The sequence below is a fragment of the Adiantum capillus-veneris genome, chromosome 30 (assembly GCF_014529385.1).
Source record: "Adiantum capillus-veneris isolate H3 chromosome 30, ASM1452938v2, whole genome shotgun sequence".
Taxonomy (NCBI): domain Eukaryota; kingdom Viridiplantae; phylum Streptophyta; class Polypodiopsida; order Polypodiales; family Pteridaceae; genus Adiantum; species Adiantum capillus-veneris.
This window is the reverse complement of record NC_140960.1, coordinates 79,583,727-79,605,801: the sequence shown is the minus strand read 5'-3', so window position 1 is coordinate 79,605,801 and position 22,075 is coordinate 79,583,727. Positions and strand designations below refer to the sequence as shown.

Here is a 22,075-nt window from a genome sequence, read left to right as displayed (position 1 = left end):
GTCTTGGGTTGTACTACCTTGGGTCCCCGTCGAGGGCCCGGAACCTAAGGTATGTGGGTATTGAGAACCCGCGTAAGTCGAAGTGCTCGCTAGTTTCTCGACCTCTAGCATGTGCTTTTGGCACCCTACAAGCGTTGACGAATGCCCTCGAAGGTGAACCGCTTGATTTTTTGGGCGTTTTGCACCCCGTTTTCACTCGTTTTTTGATGTTTTTTAATGTCTTTTTACGATCGGTTTTTGGATCAAAGCGCGTGATAGCTCAAAACGAGTGTATCGCTCAGGGGATCATGGTGTGCTTTACAACACAATGTTCGGTCTTAGGCTTGGGGAATGTTCCCGATTCTGGTCCTTCCTTTTATTTTTTATTTTTTTAAATTTTATTTATTTTTTACTTTTTTTGGACAAGGTCGCCGCGGTCGCGCCACGTGCCACGCGCACACGCGCACACACACACCTAACCTACTTACTTACAACTACTAGAGCTACTATTACACACTGTTTAACACAGTACTACAACAACTAATCAATTAATAGATCTACTTACTGCACCTTACAAATTTAACATTATAGATTTAATACCTTAAATCTAACATCGTATGAACACAAAATAGTACATCGCAGCAAAAAAACTAACACCTTATTAACAGAAAACAGTACACTGCAGCAAAAACAAAGTTCACAAATCCTTCTCAACAACCACACACCTTCTTTCTCTACCTTTCCTACATCTCATATTGCACCACAAAGCAGCATAGAGTGCTATTCAAGCTTAGTGTAGGGCATCTCCCCGACATCGGTGCCAAAAATATGTGCATCTATTGCACGTGTCAAAGCAAGGGACTTGTCGTACACTATTTGCGAGCCACAAATGGCTGCAAGCACACAACCAGATTAATCTAGCAAGCTCAAGAGAGCAAGGGTGTGTCACTCACCACCCTACGCTCGCCTTCGTGGAAGATTCCTCGCCGTGAAGAAGAGGGAGCTACCGTCATGCCGTACTCAACCGCCTCGCCGTCGCTGTGCCGTCGCAATGCTCAATCACACACACACACACACACTCTCTCTCTCTCTCTCATGCATACACACACACACACACACACACACACACACAAGGAGATGAAGAAGAAGATGGAACTCTCTCTCTCTCACACACATACACACACACACACAAGCACACAAGGAGATGAAGAAGAAGATGGAGAATTGCACAAATGAGAGAATAAGTGATTTTTAGGTTTAGATGACTTTTATACGAGCTCGCCCATTCACACTTGGGCACCCATGCTTAGCCAACTAACCCTTGAATGTTCCAGTTAGAGTGCACCTCTCATCGCCGACGATCACTCTTACCCTTTTCATATTGAACCGACAAGCCCGGCCCATGACTACTAGAAGTGGACGCTAGTGGTTAACACTGTCTCGCTCTCCTATTTGATAACACTTTCAGTCATAGCCAAGCCAACCGACATGCACAATCTCTAACTTGACAATCAATAATTATAATACCTTATCACAAAACTTTCATATTAAACACCCTTGATTGTGACTCTCTCTCTCTCTCTCTCTCTCTCTCTCTCTGTGTGTGTGTGTGAGCTGTCGCCAGACCACCTGGCTCCGCTCATGCTCCGGCTTGCCTATTGTCCCATCACGTTCAAAGCTAGCAAGCATCCTTCTCTCTCTTGAGCTTCAAAGCCCACTTCGTCTCTTCGTGCTGCCTGGTGCTCGTGCATGGCGGTTGTGGGCGTATAGCACTTCCCAAAGTTGACATCTTGAACCCACACGTGTGTCCATGGAGCTCACCACACGTATGTGGCCAGCCAACAATGCCGCCTCTCCTGCCCAAAGTCCACGAAACGCACACCGACCTTCCATTTGTGTGTGATTGTACCCACGATGAATACTTTCCTCCGCATAACCTTCTCCCGAATTGTTTAAAACGGGCCCCACAGGCCGAGTGTTGACTCTGGAGCGTTCTTCAAAATTAGTCACACCATTGCCTCATCCGAAAGGTGGCAATGGAAACGTTAGTGAGCAATCACTCCCTTTCGTATGGGTCTGTGTGTAACACTTCGCCACGCCCACGAGCTGGCTATGGTGCCCTATGTATGTACAGAAAGAGCGGGAGGGTCCTTATGGCGGGCTCCTCTGGCCTCTCTACTCCACGAAGAAAACAGCTGCAGGACAAACAGCAAAAGCTACCTTCCTCAGCAGGTCCAACCACTCAGAAGCCTTCTGGCAAACCGACCAAGCTTCTCAGAACCTGGACAGAGGGCCGCAAAATTTCATCAACAAGCACAAGAGTCAATAAACCTCCACAGAAACCAGCACCCATTTCTATCTCAGCAGATGAAGACGATTCTGTAGACATTTTTGCGCTAGATGATGACGAAGAGGAAGATGAAGATGAAGACGCAGGTGAAGGCAAAGATTCAGGTGAAGACGAAGACGAAGGTGAAGACAAAGTTAAGGAAGAAGACTCTGGTATGGAGCACCACGACTTGTTGACTCAATCTGCTGTTCAAGCGATATCGATAGAATCCTGCACATCTGATTTGAACTGCCAGCACTTTAAAAGGTATTGCATTGCAGGGGATTTTTTTCTTTATTTTGCAGCGCTTAATTTTTGGCATGTGTAGCATGCTTGCAGTATTTTATAACAAGTTTCAAAAGGTTTTGGAATGTTTCAGATGACCCTTTTCCAAAGGATTTATGATGAACAATAAGCTAGGATTTTCTGTTTCAGGGTCTTCTGAAAATGCCATGCTTAGCTAGACATGAGTCAACAATGCAATAACCCTTATTGAGATTGAAATCTTGAGAATAAACATCATATTTGACTTCATACTCTTAAAGAGAGCACAACACATGTATGTCATAATAGCATCATCATTTTTATGACAAGTACGTGTCACGACTGACTAGTGACAAGGTGAAGCAGATGATGAAAGATGAATCTTAGATGATACGCGTCGATGACAATAGGACTTGCAAAACATCAAATCGAAAATGTGACCATAGGATGAAAATACAAAGGAATTCCAAACAGTGATTCAAAATGTGACTAGGTTTTGGTGCAACCTGCGTAATGATAGGAAGTCCCAAGGTTTCAACTTTTGAAAGGGGAGAAGTCTGTTGAAGGCATGTTGATCCCTGTGTTCTGTCTTTCTAACTCGACAATCCTATGGAGGACATCACAGACTTTCTGTTGTTGCTCATCTATGCTAGTAGCACCCGATGTGGATTGTAGAACATCTATCCAACCCACATGATAGGTGTGTCCTGTGTACCGATCAGTTAAAGCTTCTGCTTGTAGGTCATACTCCCAATTTTAGTTTAGGAATATCCCATCTAGGCCTGGCGTGCTTGAGGTTTCCCTTGAAGTGGAAGCATTATTGCTCCCCATAGCTTTCCCCTCCGTGACTGCTACCTTGGGAGCACTCGGTTGCTCGGCTGGCATGATCGTTGTCATAGGAGCCTTTGCTTTCAGGGCTCGACTTTGTTCTAGCCCTCGTAGGTTCTCAATTTCCCTCTCCCTTGTTGGTTGCATATAGCGTTCGATCTCTTGCACTTCGGCAAGACTCCTACCCTCGGGTAGTAAAACCTCAGAGGGAGATAGTCCTAAAGGGGGGGAGGCTGAAGAAACACGTGACAGAAACCAAAATTTCCACCTGAAAAGTTTCGGTTTTTGGAGTGTCTTCAAAGGTATTTCAGGTCAGCTAGAAGATGAACATGAACTTCGTCAGTTCCAATTTTCATCATACAAGGAAATATTTCATCATACTTTGTCAGCTCCAATTTTGAAGTTTGTGATGGTATAAGCGTCTACACAGCATACAGGCGTCAGCTTGCATGGAAAAGTAACTCTAGTACATAAATGAAACTTACAAAGATCAAATCACGGTGCTGTTGAGACTAGACTGTCCTTTTGCAGCTTTTTTCTCCTTTCCACTTGAACTGAAAATATTTATTGCTTAAGTAGGTGCTCAGGTTGCGTTCTTGAGAAAGCATTGGATCAGCCTCCAATTCTCAAAGATGCTGAAAGGTTTTTCCGTTGCCATGGTGTTAAAGCCCTAAAACTCACAAAAGGCAATGTGGTAAGGTGGTATTGCTTGGCATAACAAGTTGACTTCTCGTATGATAAGAAAACATCACCTACAAACCTAAGAGAAGTTTCTAATTATATATGCTTCATAATTGATCACTGCTTGTTATATCCTTGGTTAGTGGGAATGGAGATGCAAAGCAAAACTGGCTGTTCGAGGAACACCAACAAATCCTGTTGTGGGACTTTATGCAGAAGGCACACATGATGTTGTGGATATACCAGTTTGTCGAAGTACGCTGTTCCTCAATAGTAGTAGTTACGATTTGAATTTATGGGCTTGCTTGCTGTGAGAGGTTCATGTTTGCTAGCTTTAAAGGGAAAATGCATTCAGTTTTTGGCACCAGTTTTTTAAACTACTGAACTGCTATTGACCTTGGATTTTGAATCAGCCCATCATCCCAAAATCAATGCAGCAGTTGAATTATTGAAAGCAGGTTTGCCATGGCCAGAATTTTTATGGAGCTCATTAGACTGTCTTGCTGATTACTTCTGAACTTTTGACCTTGTCATAGGCATACAGGAACTTGGCATCCAGCCGTACGATGAGGACACAGGGAGAGGTGAACTTCGCTATGTTCAGGTTAGTTTGCCACCAAATTTGTATTGTTATTCTGACAACAGTCTTTTCAAAATGAACTTGGAACTTATTTTCAACATCTGCAGATGTCAGTAACCACTTACAATACAACGATACCAGTCAAAGAGCGCTATGCAAATGGTACCGACTTTATTGATGCTCGAATTTGTTTATTGAGTAGACACTAGTAGCAATGGCCATTTCAGTCTTCAACACACAAATGACTGGATTTTTTATTTCATGCCACATGTCCATATCCATCAAGGTTTCTTCTTACTATAGTACTGTATCTGACGATAACGAAAAATATGAACCTAACGTGAGAGTGCGCGTGTGTGGAATAGAGAGAGAAATGAAATGTTATATTAACGTCTTCAAAAGGCCAAAGTGATTTATGAGACCAGAAAGTTACAATGTGGTGGATCTGATACAAAGTCAGAGTAACAAGACGACAAAATGACAATAAAATACTATGGAATCCTAGACTGCTGAGTGTGGACTAAGCCGCTAAAACAGCTAGCTGGGATAACTAGATCACAGGAGATTCAGCATCGGTCGTTGGCGGATCTCATCAATCTCCTCCATGGTCAGTAGTGTGACCGGGCGTCGTGCATGTCGAGCCAAAGTGACCCGGATCCTCTGCTGTAGCCTCTGTCGATGTTGTGTAGTCCTCCGCAGTCGTGGGCGTCTGGATCTCCCCAGCTCAGTCGCTCGGTCGATTAGTATGCCTTTAGTATGCCTTTGGTTCTGCTGTGGTAGTAACTCCTCCGGGTGTCCAGTGGCAGCTGTAAAGAAGTCTGTGATCTGTCTCTAAGACTGGCTAGTCTTTCCTCTCATCAAGCTCTCTCTGTGTCTGCGTAGCTCGAGCAAAAACAAACCCAGGCATCTCTGATCCTCATACCGCATGACTCTAGAGAATGGTCCAAAGCCCTCTCTTTGAACAAGCAATGGAAGCGGCCTCGTATCTCGTAGTAGACGGGGCAGTGGCATGTGTAGTGCAACTCTGTCTCAGGCTCGATGTCACACAGGGGGCATGTCCTGGCCTATGCTCGTATTTCGCTGTTCCCAGTCTCGATCCGCAGCTGGTGTGAAGATGTGCGTATCTGGCCAATAGCACATCGTCCCATGAGACAAGTGTGTCCATGTATCTGGGCCTCGTCACAAAACCATCCTCCGTAAGCTGGAGGAGATGCTCTCTGTAGAAAGCCATCTTTGTGCCTAGCTCCTGTACTGGCTGTATCCATGTCCTCTTGGTGTCTAGCTGAGTCAAGTCCTGGCGAATGAGCCTGGTGATCTCGGATTGTGTAAGAGTCACAGAGGGCGCATCCAGTGAGTACTGGAAAGGAGGCAATCTGTCTATGCTGAACCCATGCGCTTGAAACCATGACGTCATCTCCCCATACCAGCATGCTGTATCTCCCTGCACGGCTAACTGTCGAGAGGACTCAAGTGCAAGGCGTGCATATGTGTCTCTGGGAAGTTCCCACATGCGGTGTATGAAGGAGACAGATCTGGTGAGCGCCTCAACCACCAATGGGAAGGCAGCTAGCTCTGCTCGTATAATAGCACGTGGTACTGAAGTCTTGGCCTTAATGAGCCGCGAGATCATAGAGACCAGAGGCTTCTCCATGTCCCCCCATCCATCACTGCGGCCTGTCCTCCCGTGATGGTCCAATGAAGGTCCCCAAATCTCAGTTCCATAGAGCAATACAGAGGCCACCAAAGTGTCAGAGCCAGAGCTTCGTCCGAGGCTCCTGAAACTGAACTTGTGAACACATCCTTTCCAATTTACCCAATGCTGCATGGGCTCTGTTCAATCTAGTCTCTGCTGCCCTCCTCAATGAAAATGCTGGTCCACTGAAAACCACTCCAAGGTAAGTGTAAGCATCTGTATACTCCACCTTCTCCTGTCCGTATGTGAAGGCGGGCGCTGACCTCCTGATCCACTGTGGGGTGGTATTAAAAACCATGACCTTGGGTTTACCAAGGTTGACGGACAAACCACTTTCTTGGGCAAACCTATGCAAAGCGTCCAGTTGACGTTGCATCCCCTCCGGAGAGTCAGAAATCAAAATAGTATCATCAGCATATAACAATAGTGGAATCCATGTCCCCGCTAGCTGTGCACCTCTATCACCATCTCTCTCAATGTAGTCGGAAACCTCATCTACATACATACCAAATAGAGTAGGAGAGAGCGGGCAGCCCTGCGTCACCCCAATAGTGGAGTAAACCGGTGTGGATAGACCCTTTGGGGTGCGTACATGCCCCACTACTGACCTATATAATGCCATGACCCCCCAAATGAGCTATGTGGGTACTCCCATCTGTTGTAATTTGTGCATCAATCTCGCTCTGGGCACTGTGTCAAATGCTTTACGGAAATCCACAAAGCTGCAATAGATCCGTCTCCCACGCGATCTGCCCTCCTCAATGATGGCTCTGAGTGTCAAGATATGGTCGAGAGTAGAAAAACCCCTCCTGAAACCTACCTGCCCGGCTACGCGCATCCCCTCTCTCTCTACCCATCTACTCAACTGTTGCTCAAGAATAGATGCGTACAACCGTGCCAATGTGTCCACTCATGATAGTGCGATAGTTCCCAGGCTCCATAGGGTCTCCCGACTTGAAGATAGGTACAATAGTAGATAGGCTCCAGGTATCAGGCAAGCCCTCACACATGGCACGGTTAAACATAACTGCTAGAAGCTCTGCCAGTAAATCTCTGGCATGCATGAAATGCTCAGCCACTAAGCTATCATGATCATATGCTTTCGGAGTCTTCATCCTGTCAATGGCCTTCCTCACCATCTTAGCGGTGAAAAAACCACGTGTGTGCGAGCAAGACAAAGAGATGACGACTTCTTGGGTGGATGTTCTTACAAAAACTCAGCAGAAGGCGGATGAAGCCGAGAAATGGATCGAGGTGGCCAAGAAAGGAAAAGGCAAGGAGATAACGTCCACATCCACACCCACTATCATTAATCAGACACTAGAGGAGGAGCAAAGAAGATGTGTGCGTGCTTTACATGTGAGAATTTGCGGTCTTAAAGACAAAGGCAATGTGGACGAAGAGGTAAAAGAACTCATGGCCTTGATGGGGGTTCATGATCCGACGCACACAAGAGCCTGGAGAGTGGGCAACATAAAGAAAAATGGAAGCAGTGGGGAAACCTCAAAAGAAAGGGCACTTATCCTCCGTTTTCCCTCCATGGAAGCGGAGAAGTCCTTGAAGAAAAGGCCAACTCTTAAAGAGATGGGCATTTTTCTCGGGGATGATCTTACTCTCTCGCAGATCGTTCATATGCAGGAAGTAATGCCGGAGATTAGAGCGGCAAGGGGGAAAGGCAAGATTGCCTTTTACCGAGATGGAAGAGTAGTAATACTGGAGCGACACTCCACATGACGGTGCGAGACTTATGGGACCACACTCAAACTGGCGGCCTAGAATTGTAATGGATCAATGCGTCTTGATGTGGGTGCTTTTGAGGATAGCTTTACTGGAAGAGACATCATCTTTTACTCTGAGACACACCAGGCCCTTGGGCAATCCATGCCTCACATCAGTGGATACAGATGGGAGACAGCTTACAGACAGGAGACACGCTCAGAGCACAGAGGAAGGGGCTCGGGGGGAGTGGCAGTGTTATTTAGAGAGGATTTGCAGCCATTGATACATATAGCCCGCAGGGATGAGCAGGCTAGGTACACGTGGGTGAGATTGAAAGTAGAGACAGACAGATATCTCTACATTGCTATTTGCTACTTTCCCCCGAGTATGTCGGTCTATGCATCACCCAGAGGACAGTCCCCCTTTTCTATTTTGGATGATGACATATGGGAGTTCTCTAGAGATGGTGACATTATCATTCTAGGGGATTTCAATGCTAGGACTGCCCATTACTAGACAATGTTTTATGATACTTCAGAGGAGATGCTGAGAGAGCTAGATGTTGTAGAGACGAGCCTGTCCAGACTATCACACGATGCGGAATATACTGAATATGGACGACACCTGATAGACATGGGCACCGCACATGGACTGGCCATCTTGAATGGCATACAGAGGTTTCCTGCTTCGGGAGGCTTTACATGCTTCCTACACAGACATGGAGCCAGCATAGTGGACTATGTCATGGCACAACCTAGCCTCATCTCTAGTATCCAGGACCTCACGGTTGGGCCCAGACCTGTTGGTGTGGCAGTGGATCATGCTCTTGTATCGCTGACCATTTCTTTTCAGTTTAGTGTAGCACACAAGCTACGGGCAGCAGCCCCTACTCGCTACACCTTCACGCGGGAGACAGACTCTGTATACAATATACTGACACAGACACCCCATGATGCAGCAGCAGAGGCATACCCACACACCCAGCCTGAGCAGAGACGCCGTTCAGGGAGCATGCCCCAGAATAGTTGGTATGATGAGGAATGCCGGGACACTAGTGCTAGACTTCAGAGGGAGGTGCTTTTGGAGAACATCACTCATAGGTAGTCACAGATTGACTTTCGATGCCTAGTGCGGTGGAAGAAGAGGGCATTTTTGGCTCGCCTAGACTAGGATCTATACCAGCTATTCTTGAGTCAGGACTCACGTGAGGAGTGGAGGCTCTTTCATGAGCACTCCCCCCCCCCCCCCCCCCCCTGCCATCACTTCTGCAGAGGCGTGGGGCCAATATGCATCATCTTTGTACACAGTTCCTGAGTAGAGAGAGAGAGAGAGAGAGAGAGAGAGAGAGAGAGAGAGAGAGAGAGAGAGAGAGAGAGAGAGAGAGAGAGAGAGAGAGAGAGAGAGAGAGAGAGAGAGAGAAATGAAATGAAATGTTATATTAACGTCTTCAAAAGGCCAAAATGGCCTATGAGACCAAAAAAGTTACAATTGGTGAATCTGATACCATGTCTGAGTACGGAAATTACAAAGGTACAAAGAACTAACACTAAGACGCTAAGGAGAAAGGAAATGGGGAGGGGGGTGTTTGTGGGTTCAGATGAAATTTCTCATTGGTCGCTGTCGGTCAGTACTCTGGTAGGGCATCTTGCATGTCGAGCTAGAGTGATCTGTATCTTTTGTTGCAGCCTTCGTCTGTAGTGGGAGACCCCCCGAGGTCGTGTATGTCTGGATCTGCCAAGTTCCGTGGCTCGATCAAGTAGTGTACCTCTAGTATGAGTAGGCTCTGAGATTTGTTGTAATGACTGCTCCGTTGGCTCTCCTGTGGCTGGTGTAAAGAAATCTGTGCTTCGTCTCTGAGACTGTCTTTCCTCTGATGTTCTCAGCAAGCTCTCCCTCAGGTTGCGCAGCTCTAGCAGGAACAATCCGAGACACCTCTGATCCTTGTATCTCATGACTCTAGAAAAAGGTCCAAAGCCTTCTCTGAACAAGCAGTGGAAGCGGCCGCGTATCTCATAGTATGCCGGGCAGTGACGTGTAGTGCAGCTCTGTCTCTGGCTCTAAGTTGCATAGGTGACATATCCTAGCTCCTGCCGACACCCCTCGAAATCGGCCAGTCTCGATTTGGAGCTGATGTGAGGATGTGCGTATCTGTCCAATAGCGCATCTTATCCCATGAGATAAGTGTGTGTCCATGTATGCAGGCCTAGTCACAAAGCCGTCCTCCGTGAGCTGGAGAAGATGCTCTCTGTAGAAGGCCATCTTCGTGCCCAACTCCTGTGTCGGCTATATCCATGTGCTCCTGGTATTTAGCTGAATCAGATCTTGACGTATGAGTCTGGTGATCTCTGTCCGTGAGAGAGACAGGGAGGGTGCATCTAGAGAGTATTGAAGCGGAGGTAATCTATCCATCTTGAGACCATGCGATCTGAAACCATGCTGTCATCTGTCCATACCAACATGTTGTATCGTCTTGTAGAGCTAGTTGTCGAGATGACTCCAAGGCAAGCCGAGCGTATCTGTTCCTGGGGAGATCCCATAGACCGTGCATAAAAGAAATTGATCTCGTCAACGCCTCCACCACGAGGGGGGGGGGGGGGGGGGGGCTAGCTTGGCTCGGATAATCTCATGTGGTACTGAGGCCTTAGCCCGAATCATCCGAGCGATCATAGAGACCAAAGGCCTCTCCATACATCTCCATCTATCTGTGTTGCCAGATCTCCCATGGTGGTCTACTGAGGGTCCCCATACCTGAACTCCATAGAGCATAGCTGGAGTCACTAGAGTGTCAAAAAGCCAAAGCTTTGTTCGCGGTTCCTGAAACTGAACCTGCGAACACATCCTCTCGAGTCCTCCCAAAGCTGCATATGCTCTCGTCAGTCTAGTCTCTGATGCTCTCCTTAGTGAAAACACCGGTCCACCGAAGACTACCCCAAGATAAGTATATGTTAGGTGCAGCGGAATGAATGTTGTTTTTCTCAAGATTAGTGATCTTTATTGCTCAAGGTTCCTTTTAGTTCTTAGGGAAAGAGAGAGCTTTCCGTCTTATGGAGAGTGCTATGATCACGAACAAAGTGAGTGGATATTGTGCGTGCAAGTGAATGAGACTGAGAGAAGGAGAGAGAAGAGATACGACACCCGAGAGGTTGTAAAACCCTCCTCCGAAGGCCCCACTCTCATCGGCGAGAGTGGTCTATTCTTTGATTGCACAAAGGTGTACAATGCGTATGCAATGGACTATGCAACTTGGTCTATGCCGATGACGACGACGGCGACGACGATGACGATGACGACGACGACGACGACGATGGCTGAAATCTGGGATCTTCTTGATGCTGAATTTCTGGGGCTGTCTCAAGGCTAAAAATGGACTGTTTTGGGCTGTGTTTTTATGGCTTAACTTGGGGGATCATCTACAACTGAATGGAGGAAATGTGCTAATGTTCTGCTGTTGTAAACCTGCGCTTTTATCACTGCTGAAAACTGATGATCAAAACGCTGATTGCTGGGACTGAAAACGTTGAGATCTGCTGCAGGTTGCTGGCGTTTTTGGATGAAAAACGCTGGCTGAAGGGCTGGCGTTTTTATGGCTGAAAACGCTGGACTTATGGGCTGCTTGGGCGACCATGCAAGGGAAGAGACGCGGGGGGACTTCTGTGGTAGGAATCGCCAATGCAAGGGATGGAGATGGCGAGGATGTACTGCGCGAGGGAGGTTCTACTGAGAAGTTACCTGTTGAGCGGGAAGCTCTTGCTGCCTCTTCTGCCATTTAGTGCTAACTTGGGTTTGCTTATATAGAAACTTAGCAAAATTGCCCTACTTACTATTGTAGGAAAGTCACTTAAAAATAATAAGTGAAAATCCCAATAAATAGAAAAATAGGCTAAATGCTTTGGAAAATTCCCCTAACTGATGCTAATGGATTCTGATGGGATTTCCGATGATCATGCTGTGTGCAACCGGAGGATATGCATCTATGCTAAGTGACTGGGCATGCACGGTCTACGAATAGACTTACAAAAGTGCCAGATCACTGCTAATCTAGACTTGACTGAACTGACTAAACCCTGCTGTGGTGTAGCTTGTCCACGGACACATAGGGTTGGGATGTGTCACGTGACAGTATATGCATCTGTGTACTCCATAGTCTCCTGGCCATACATAAATGTGGGTGCTGATCTCCTGACCCACTCTGGTGTGGTATTGAACACCATAGCCTTGGTTTTCCCCAGATTGACAGACAATCCACTGTCACAAGCAAATGTATGCAGAGCATCCAAGTGACGCTACATCCCCTCTGGTGAGTCAGAGATTAGCACAATATCATCAGCATATAGTAACAGCGGAATCCATGTCCCTGCTAGTTGAGCCCTCCTGTCCCCCTGACGCTCTACATAGTCCGAAAACTCATCCACATACATCCCAAAAAGAGTCGGGGATAGGGGGCATCCCTGCTTTACTCCAACATTGGAGAGGACCATGTCCGACATTCCCTCAGTGGTTTGTACCCGCCCCATCACTGTCCTGTATAGAGCCAGAATCCCCCAAATCAGCTCTATAGGCACACCCATGTCCTGTAATCTGCGTATGAGTCTGGCTCTCGGCACTCTGTCGAAAGCTTTACGGAAATCCACAAAGCAACAATAGATCCTCTTGCCATGGTGTCTACCCTCCTTAATATTAGCTCTGAGTGTAAGAATCTGGTCAAGAGTGGAGAAACCTCTCCTGAAACCTGCTTGCCCTGGTGCTCTTATGCCCTCTCGCTCTACCCATCTACTCAGCTCTTGTTCAAGAATGGATGCATACAACCTAGCTAATGTGTGCCCAACCATGATGATGTGATAATTCCCGGGAATCATGGGATCTCCTGACTTAAAAATAGGCACAATCGTGGACATACTCCAAGTCTCAGGGAAGCCTTCATACATGGCTCGATAAAACATCATAGCCAGGAGCTCTGTGAGCATATCCTTGGCATGGATGAAGTGCTCTGCTACTAGACCATCATGATCATGTGTTCTCCTTGTCTTCATCTTGTCAATAGCTTTCCTTACCCTCTCGGCAGTAAAGAAAGAACATGTCTCCGGGCATGTCTCTAATGGGTCCGGTAGAGGTGGTTGTCCTGGTGCTGTGTAGAGAGATGTGGCATATTCCCCCCATGTCTCGGTGGAGGTGATCGCTGGTGGTGGTGAATGTTCGTGGAATAGCCTCCATGCTTCGCCCGAGTCCTGACTTATAAATAACTGATACAGATCTTGCTCTAGCTGGGATAAATAAGCCCTTTTCTTTCGTCGCACTAGGCGGCGAAAGATAATCCGTGACTGTCTATGTGTGGTAATACCCATGAGCACTTCCCTTTGTAACTTGATCCTCATCTCTTTACACTCCTCATTATACCAACTGTTCTGGGGCATTTTTCCAGATCGTCTCCGTGTAGGCTGGTTGTGGGGGTATGCTTCGGATGCTGCATCATGGAGCGTCTCTGTTAGTATCTGAGTGAGTTCATCTAGTGGCCGTCCTGGTTCTTGGGTGCATAGCTTCCTGTATATCTCATCCATATACACAGAGTCCGTCTCCCTCATGAAGGTATACCGGATGTGTGTAGGGACCTCTCCTAATGGAGCTGTGCTGAACTGAAACGTCAGGGTGAAGGACAAGATAGCATGATCAACTGCTACTGCAACTGGCCTAGTGCCCACCATGAAATCTTGAAAGAATGGAATGAGACCTGGTTGGGCCATTACATAATCCACTGTGCTGGCACCATGTCGGTGTGGAAAGCAAGTAAAACCTCCAGCTGTCGAAAATCTTTGTAGGCCATTCAAAATGGCCAATCTATGTGCGGTTCCCATATCTATCAAGTATCTGCCATATTCCATGTATTCCTCATCTTGTGATAATCTGGATAGACCCATCTCTGTATCATCCAGCTCCCTAAGCATTTCCTCGGAAGTATCATAAAATATTGTCTGGTGGTGGGCAGTCCTAGCATTGAAATCCCCTATTATGATAATGTCACCATCCTTAGAAAACTCCCATATGTCATTATCCAAAATAGCAAAGGGAGATTGTCCCCTAGGTGATGCATATACTGACGTACTAGGAGGAAAGTAACAGATAGCAATGTAGAGGTCTCTGCCCGTCTCTGCCCTGAGCCTCACCCACATGTACCTAGCATGCTCATCCATGCGCGCTATATATATCAATGGCTGCAACTCCTCCCTAAATAAAACTGCCACTCCCCCTGAGCCTCGTCCTCGATGCTCCAATCTGGTCTCTTGTCTGCAGGCTGTCTCCCACCTAGATCCGCTCACCTGTGGCATGGATTGCCCAGGGGCTTGATGCGTCTCCGAGTAGAAGATGATGTCTCTCCCTGTAAAGCTATCCTCAAAGGCCCCTACATCAAGACCAAGTGAACCGTTACAATTCGAGGTTGCCATCTTTAGTGTGATCCCATGGGTCTCGCACTGTCATGCGAGACGTCGCCCCAATATCACCACCTTTCCATCTCTGTAAAAAGCAATCTTCCCCTTTTCCCTTGCTGCTCTAATTTCCGGCATTACTTCTTGCATATGAGCAATCTGCAAGAGGGTGAGGTCATCTCCAAGAAAGATGCTAGTCTTCTTTAGAGTCGGTCTCATCTTCAGGAAATCCTTCTTCGCTTCCATGGATGGGAAGCGGAGAATGAGTGCCCTTTCCTTCGAGGTTTCTGCGTTGCTTCCGCTTTTCTTTGTGCCCACTCTCCAGGCCCTCGTATGTGTCTGTTCGTTGACCCCCATCAGAGTCATGAGTTCTTTCACCTCTTCCTCCACATTATCTTGGTCTTTGAGGCCACATATCCTTACGTGTAAGGCCCGCACACGTCTCCTTTGCTCCTCTTCTAGTGTCAAGTTGATGATGGTTGGTGTGGGGGTGGGGGTTATTTCCTTGCCTTTCCCTTTCTTGACAATCTCGATCCATTTTTCGGCCTTTTCTGCTTTTTGTTGGGTCTTTGTGATGACATCTACCCACGAGGTCGTCATTTCTTTTTGTTGCTCCCCATCTTCTTTGATGGCCCGCACTTGTTCTTTAATCGTGTTAAGCTCTTCAATTACTGAGGGTTGAAGCTCTCCCTCTTCGAGGACATTCTGCGATCGCACCTCTGCAAGCTCTTTCTTGAGTAGTGCGATTTCCTCATCTTGAGCCTTCACGCGATCCTCGAGTGTATTTATTGTGTTTTCCTGTGTTGCCACGCGCGCGTCGAGTATGTTGATAGTACCCAGGAGGTGGCGGTTGATCCTGCTAATGGACTTGCTCAATTCTTCTTTGCATTTTTGGATGGCATCCTCCACCGGGTCATCTTTGCCACTCTGCTTCCTCATGGTCGGAAGGCCGTCCCAGAAGAGGTAGAAAGTCTCCCCGCGGCTAAGGTTTTTTTTTTTTCCTCTCTCTACACAGCTAAGTCTCTCTTTCTCTCTCTACGTGGCTAAGTCTCTTTTTTGTTTCCTCTCTCTACGCGGCTAAGTCTCTCTTTCTCTCTCTACGCTTCTCACCTCTCTCTCTCTCTCTACGCTTGAAAAAAATCCTCTTTCTCTCTCTACGCTTTTCAGTTTCTCTCTCTCTCTCTCTCTCTCTCTCTCTCTCTCTCTCTCTCTCTCTCTCTCTCTCTCTACGGAAGTTTCCCCCCTTCTTTCTCTCTCTACGCTAGGTTGGGGAGTTGGGGGGAGAGCGCGAGGGAGTGGGGGCAGGGGCTGGGGCAGCACAGCACGAGCGGGGGGCAGCGGGGGAGCGCGAGGGGCAGGGCAGCAGAGAGCGCGAGGGACAAGGGCGAGCGAGAGAGCGCAAGGGTGCGGGAGCAGCAGGGGAGCGTGAGGGGCAGGGGCGGGGGCGAGCAGGGAGCGCGAGGGACAGGGGCGAGCGAGAGAGTGCGAGGGTGCGGGAGCAGCAAGGGAGCGCGAGGGGCAGGGGCGGTAGGGCGCGCGGGGGGCAGGGGCAGTGGGGCAGCAGGGCGCGCGAGGGGCAGGAGCAGCAGAGAGAGAGAGAGAGAGAGAGAGAGAGAGAGAGAGAGAGAGAGAGAGAGAGAGAGAGAGAGAGAGAGAGAGAGAGAGAGAGAGGAATGAAATGAAATATTAACGTCTTCAAAAGGCCAAAGTGACCTATGAGACCAGAAAGTTACAATGTGGTGGATCTGATACAAAGTCAGAGTAACAAGATGACAAAATGACAGAATGATAAAATAAATTACTATGGAATCCTAAACTGCTAGGTGTGAGCTAAGCAGCTAGCTGGGATAGCTAGATCACAAGAGATCCAGCATCGATCGTTGGCGGATCTCATCAATCTCCTCCATGGTCAGTAGTCTGACCGGGCGTCGTGCATGTCGAATCCTTTGATGCAGCCTCCGTCGATGTTGTGTACTCCTTCGTAGTCGTGGGCGTCTGGATCTCCCCAGCTCCATCGCTCGGTCGATCATTGTGTCTCTGGTGTGCGGCGAGAGATCACAAATGCAAGATATGGTGAAGAGGGGGCAATCAGCCCCCCATGACTACCATGAGCAGAAGACCCAATACACAATGACGAGATGATGGAAGTGGGTACTTCCTTGGCCCCATAAATAGGTGCCCAAGGGGAGGTAGGGCAATGCCTGGAAAAAATCCCCCACGACCCAACAAGAAAAGATATATGGAAATATATATGTGGATGCTCGGACAAGGTGGGTGGCCGGCCCCAAACTCGGCGGCTGGACCAGGTACAACCTAGGCTATGGGTGGCCTGCCCAGAGACATACTAGCCGTACAAGTATTCCCTAGACCTATGTGAAGCAGCAGAGTGGTGATAGTCTAACACCCCCTCTCAGCACCGAATACTGAACAAACCGCGTGAAGCCAAAGATATGAGGCAAATGATGAAGATGTTTGCTGCGATATCCACTAAAAGACAATACTCCGGCGAACTCCGCGAGCGTAGCAGCAGTTTGGGGTGTCCCGACCGCCAAGAGATCTCCATGGTAGAGTGCCATCACGAGTAGTGTAGCAAACTGTTATACTCCGTCGATAAAGGGTGAAGATATTGTGAGAAGGTCCCGATCTGAGTGTGAAAAAAACTCCTTGTGTCATGAGGACGTGGCAACTGCTAACCTTAGTTGTTGGTTTCTTTCGATGATCTGTATTTAATTTTTGGGACCCTCTTTTTGAAGTTGCAAATGGTTGGACATTGTATGGCCAGTGTGAAACGGCCGACGACTGAGAGTTTCACCCGCAGACGGGAAGGGCAGGTCGCCACATAATGGTCGGGCTAATCGGCACGGGAATCCGAGCAATAAAAGGGTGTCTAGGCTCAGTTCAAAGTCATTTAGGCCCCTCACTACACTTATAAGTTGGTGGGTACTAGGAATTAAACCAAAAGGAGCAAAGTGGACACATGGCAGTAGGAGAGCAACCTGCAGGTCAACACATGCTCCAAAAGGTCTCATCCAAGAGGGGGCGCCCAAAAATGAGACTGGAGGCTGATTTTTACAAGTACTCCTGTGTGTGTGTGAGTAGTGGGTGGAGGTGATCACAGCTTTAATGAAAAGATTGCCTCCTCCCTTGTCTCATGTAGCGCGATGATTTGCTCTTGCGCAACTCTCTCTCCCCTTTGCACATATGGTGTTGCCCCACTAGTTTGGCTTCTCAGATGACTATGTACAATTCTGGGGGTTTTATGCCTCTTTGCCAAGGCAAGAGCCTTGTGTACAGGAACCGGGTTAGTTAATTGCTAATCCCCTTCAGGTACGCAGAGTTCCATCGCGAAGGAAGGCAAAAACAAAGAGTTTTCTCGCGTGAAAACTCGTCCGATTTGCAAGGGAATTGTCCCATTGCGTGCGGGGGCGTCTCTGACACACACGTAGACGTGTTCGCTCCGCCCAAAAGATCCAAAACAGAAAATTACAGCCTGCTGTGTTTTTCTGCATGTTTCGGGTTTCGCACCTAAACTGCAGGACATTTCCGGGGGGCCTCGGGAAAGCCGTGCGATGCTTAAACAGGGCTTTGGGCACCTGACAGTGACAGAACAGGGAATTACAGCATGCTGAAATTGACCTGCAGCTCATTGGAAAGCTTCCATACCGCAAGGGAAAGTGTCCTTGATGTGTACTTTTGACCCACAGGGATTTTTGCGCCGTTATGTGGTGAAATTGGGTCAAACACCTGCAATTATAGCCATGGACAGGTTTGGACAGCTTGGTGAGGGTTAGGTGGAAGCGTTCGGATTGTTTATTTGCTAGGGGAGCCTCGGGAAAGCATTGGGTGCTTGTACAGGACAATGTAGAGAGATTTTCCGCTAGGAATCTCGTCTAATTCAAGGGGCAAGTGACCCTATAGGTGTGAGAGCTTGAGGGCTATCCACAGAAGTTATCAGCACGCAAATCGGAGCGCAAAACAGAGTGGAAGCGTTCGGATTGTTTATTTGCTAGGGGAGCCTCGGGAAAGCATTGGGTGCTTGTACAGGACAATTTAGAGAGATTTCCCACGAAGAATGTCGTCTGATTCAAGGGGCAAGTGACCCTATAGGTGCGAGAGCTTGAGGGCTATCCACAGAAGTTATCAGCACGCAAATCGGAGCGCAAAACAGAGAATTCAGCGTGCTGTAATTCCTCGCCAGGTTTTGTAAAGTGCTCTAAAGTGCGTGGAAAGTCATCCTGTACTTGGGAATTTGTCCGTGGAGAATTCTATTGTGGTTATGTTGCCGAAATTGGGTTAAGAGTAGAGGAATTTCAGCCCGATAAAAGTGGGATAACTTTTTTTTTTCCCAAGAAAAAGATCCTTCTATTAGTTAATGAAAATTGCCAATAGGGCTACGATCACCTCTGCAAGAGAGGGCTACAACAATCATGATGGGGAGATTCTCCCAATGAAAAAACATCATATGTATAATGAGGCTAAATCAAGAGATGGGAGGAGGAAAGAGCCACATAGGTGGACGGTAGTGCCATCTGAGCACACCCTGGACCATAGTGAAGAAAGGCCCAGGGCGCCAGAGTTGAAGGAAAGCCTCTCTGCGCTCCCGCATGCGGTCGGAGCTGCCCTGGAGTCGCTCGAACTGTCCTCTAAGAGTTTGGATCAGCTCTAGCCAAAGATCCCGAACAGTCTCTGTTGGTGGTACAGTGCGAGCCTCGAAGATGCGGAAGCAACGAGCCCGCCAGATGAACCAGAGTGTCAGGCCAGTGTTGAGCTCCCAACACTCCTCTCTCTCACTACACCACGCCTGTGGAGTAAACATAGTTACATGGGACAGCGGGTCGGGGTCGGGAACGGGGACGGGACGGCAAAAGTTAGGAAACGGTGACGGGGGTTGGAACGGCAAAAATAAAAGAAGAGTATTTTTGGCATTTTTTGACCTACACACATGCCATACACATAGAGTATCACTTTGATCACAAATTTACACTAAATAGACCAAAGGACATGAGTCATATAGACGCAAATGTGTTAATAAAACATCAAGAAATGAGGACCCAAAGGGTGGCTTTTATAGCCATTGTGGTGCTTCAAAGTTCAAACGTATGGCTATTGGAGAGGAACTAGCCACTAGAAATGATCAATTTTTCAAATTTTAAAAAAAGTCCCCTCCCATTCCCTCCCGTCCCCGGGACGTTTTGCCTGCGTTCCCCACTTGGGAGCCCATTTTCCGTCCATCCCCACCCGTCCTCGTCCCGGAACTGGGCGTCCCCCGTCCCTAGGGTCCGTCCCCTCCTTCCCGTGTAACTATGGGAGTAAGCTCTGTAGCAGGCTGGAGTGTAGGTCGACCCCCCTACATCACTATCATCCTGCTGGTGGAGGATAGCTCAAACTGAAGTGCCGGGCCCGTGAGAGTAGACCAAGCAACTGGCTCTGACTAAAGGAAGTTCCTGAGCAGCCTCTCTGCTTGGCTGATACAAGAACTCGAGAAGATCCAACAAGAAGTGATGTACCACATAGTAGCCAACAACACCTGGTTGGCCACTACAACTTTGCCTGCCAGAGAAAGTCGTGCGGAGCTCCAATGTAACAACTTTCTCCTGATAGACAGGAGGAGAGGAGTAATTTGCTGCTCTGGAGACAAGTCAAAACCAACTTGACAGCCCAAGTACCGAACTGTAGTCCTTGGGGGAATCCACCTGAAACCCTCACCTAGCATCTAATCAGGCGTAGAAGCACTACTAACCGAGAAAGCCACTTTCTTTATCCAGTTGATCAGTGCGCCAGATGCACAACAGAAAGTCTCAAGAGCTTGCTCACACCTGTGAAGGTTGGCCTCCTGGCCATCCAAGTACAAGGCTGGGTCGTCTGCAAACTCAGCATCCAGTAGCTCATCTCCCCGATGAGGGAGTGCTAAGCCACGTAAACCAACCTGTTGTGAAACCAAAAACCTGCTCATCGCCTCAGCATAGAACAGAAAGAGGAGGGGGGCAAGAGGGCAGCCCTGTCTGATTGAATGTGTGAGCATGAAACGATCACCTCTACCTCCTGACAGAAGTACGTGACTGTGTGCCCGTCTGTACAAAGCTGACACCCCTCTGATCCAAGCATTTGAGAAGCCCATCTTGTGTAGAGTGCCCTCCAAAAAGTCTCAATCAACTCTGTCGTAGGCCTTCTCAAAATCGAGAAGAAGAATCACCAGATCCTCACCACGGAGCCGCGCGAGGGCAGAAGCCTCACAAAAAGTAAAGATGTTGTCAAGGATACTATGCTCCTTGACAAAACCTGTCCGAGTCCCATGTATAATGCTCTCTAGAAGTGGCTGAATCCTCAAACTCAGAGCCTTGGCAAGAATTTTGTAGGCTGAGTTGAGGATTGTGATGGGGCGCCATTGTCGAATCTCATCCAAGGAGCCACCCTCCTTGGGAATGAGGTAGTTCAGGCCCTCACTCATGCTATCAGGCATCTCTCCTGTGTGAAGGATGTACTGAAAAGCACTACAAAGATCCGAGCCAAGCAAGTTCTGTACTCCAAGAAAAAGCTGGGAGTCAAGCCATCCTCACCTGGACAGCTACCAGGGGGGAGTACGCTCAGAGCCCCGTGTAGCTTCTCTAGCTGAAGAGGCAGCTCGAGCCTCTGGCGCATCTCCTCAGTCACAAGAGTAGGAATCTGTGCCCACACTTGCTCTCTGCATGCATCCTGACGCTCTGCAGACAGTAAATCACGGTAGAAGTCAGTGGCAACTGCACACATGTCCTCTGGCTCTGAAGCAACTGACCCGTCGGGCCTCCTCAAGTGACTGACCTTGGCATGCGTATGCCGAGGTCCCACTGCCTCAAAGAAAGCGCCTATCACTCTGTCACCCACCTGGGTCCATTGAGATATCTGTCGATGGAAAGCAAACTAATGGCGCCTCTCCTCTGTGTTGACAAGCTCCTGGCGAGCCTGCTGTAACTGCTCCTCCAACCAAGGACTGTTTGGATGCTCCTCCTGCATCCTCTGTAAGGAAGCAACGCCCCGTCGGAGACGCTGCTCCTCCTCTCTCGTTGCAACCAGGCGAGCCGAAGACTCCTGAAGAAAGAGTCGACTAAGCTGAGCAAGTCGTGAGGCCACTCTGTCAGCAGGAGAATCCTGCATGTCTACGCTCTCTGTCCAAAGAGCCTCCACTCACTCTCTAAGTGTTGAGTCAAGTAAGACCCTCTCTGGGATGCGAAGCATCGTGCCCCCACTCCTCTGCTTATCAGTCACTGTAAGGTTCATTGGAGCATGGTCCGAAAAGGAAGTCCCTGTCAGAATGCCAACTGTCCCACCCAAGTCACAGAAGTGGTCACTAGTGTAGAAGCGATCTATCTGAGGTAGATTCACTCCTCCCACTCTGCGATCCGATCGAGAGAAGGCCAGACTGTCTGGGGGCCTCACAAAACTATAATGCTGCCACACATCTGAAACCCGCAAAGTCAAACAGAACTTCTCCCAAGCTGCCAGCTCAACTCCATGCACAGTAGTATGGCTACCCCCAATCCTGTCAGAGGGTTCCTCCAACATGTTGAAGTCACCCCCTACACACCATTGCTCTGCCTGCGGTAGAG

The 22,075-nt window shown here is 48.3% G+C and overlaps 1 protein-coding gene across 3 annotated transcripts in view; it reads left to right on the top strand.

Moving 5' to 3' along the window:
• The first annotated feature begins 1,943 nt into the window (after positions 1–1,943).
• LOC147418269 (S-adenosyl-L-methionine-dependent methyltransferases superfamily protein) overlaps positions 1,944–22,075 on the top strand; it is a 60,291-nt gene continuing 40,159 nt past the window's right edge. For 2 of the 3 annotated variants that reach the window (XM_086506820.1, XM_086506819.1), the window contains exons 1-6: positions 1,947–2,575; positions 3,980–4,094; positions 4,225–4,336; positions 4,495–4,539; positions 4,618–4,685; positions 4,769–4,823. In XM_086506820.1, coding sequence (XP_086362946.1) covers positions 2,016–2,575; positions 3,980–4,094; positions 4,225–4,336; positions 4,495–4,539; positions 4,618–4,685; positions 4,769–4,823 — 955 coding nt within the window. In that variant the 5' untranslated portion in view covers positions 1,947–2,015. Of the gene's footprint in view, positions 2,576–3,979; positions 4,095–4,224; positions 4,337–4,494; positions 4,540–4,617; positions 4,686–4,768; positions 4,824–22,075 lie in introns of all 3 variants that reach the window. The other variant, XM_086506821.1, reaches the window with a different exon arrangement.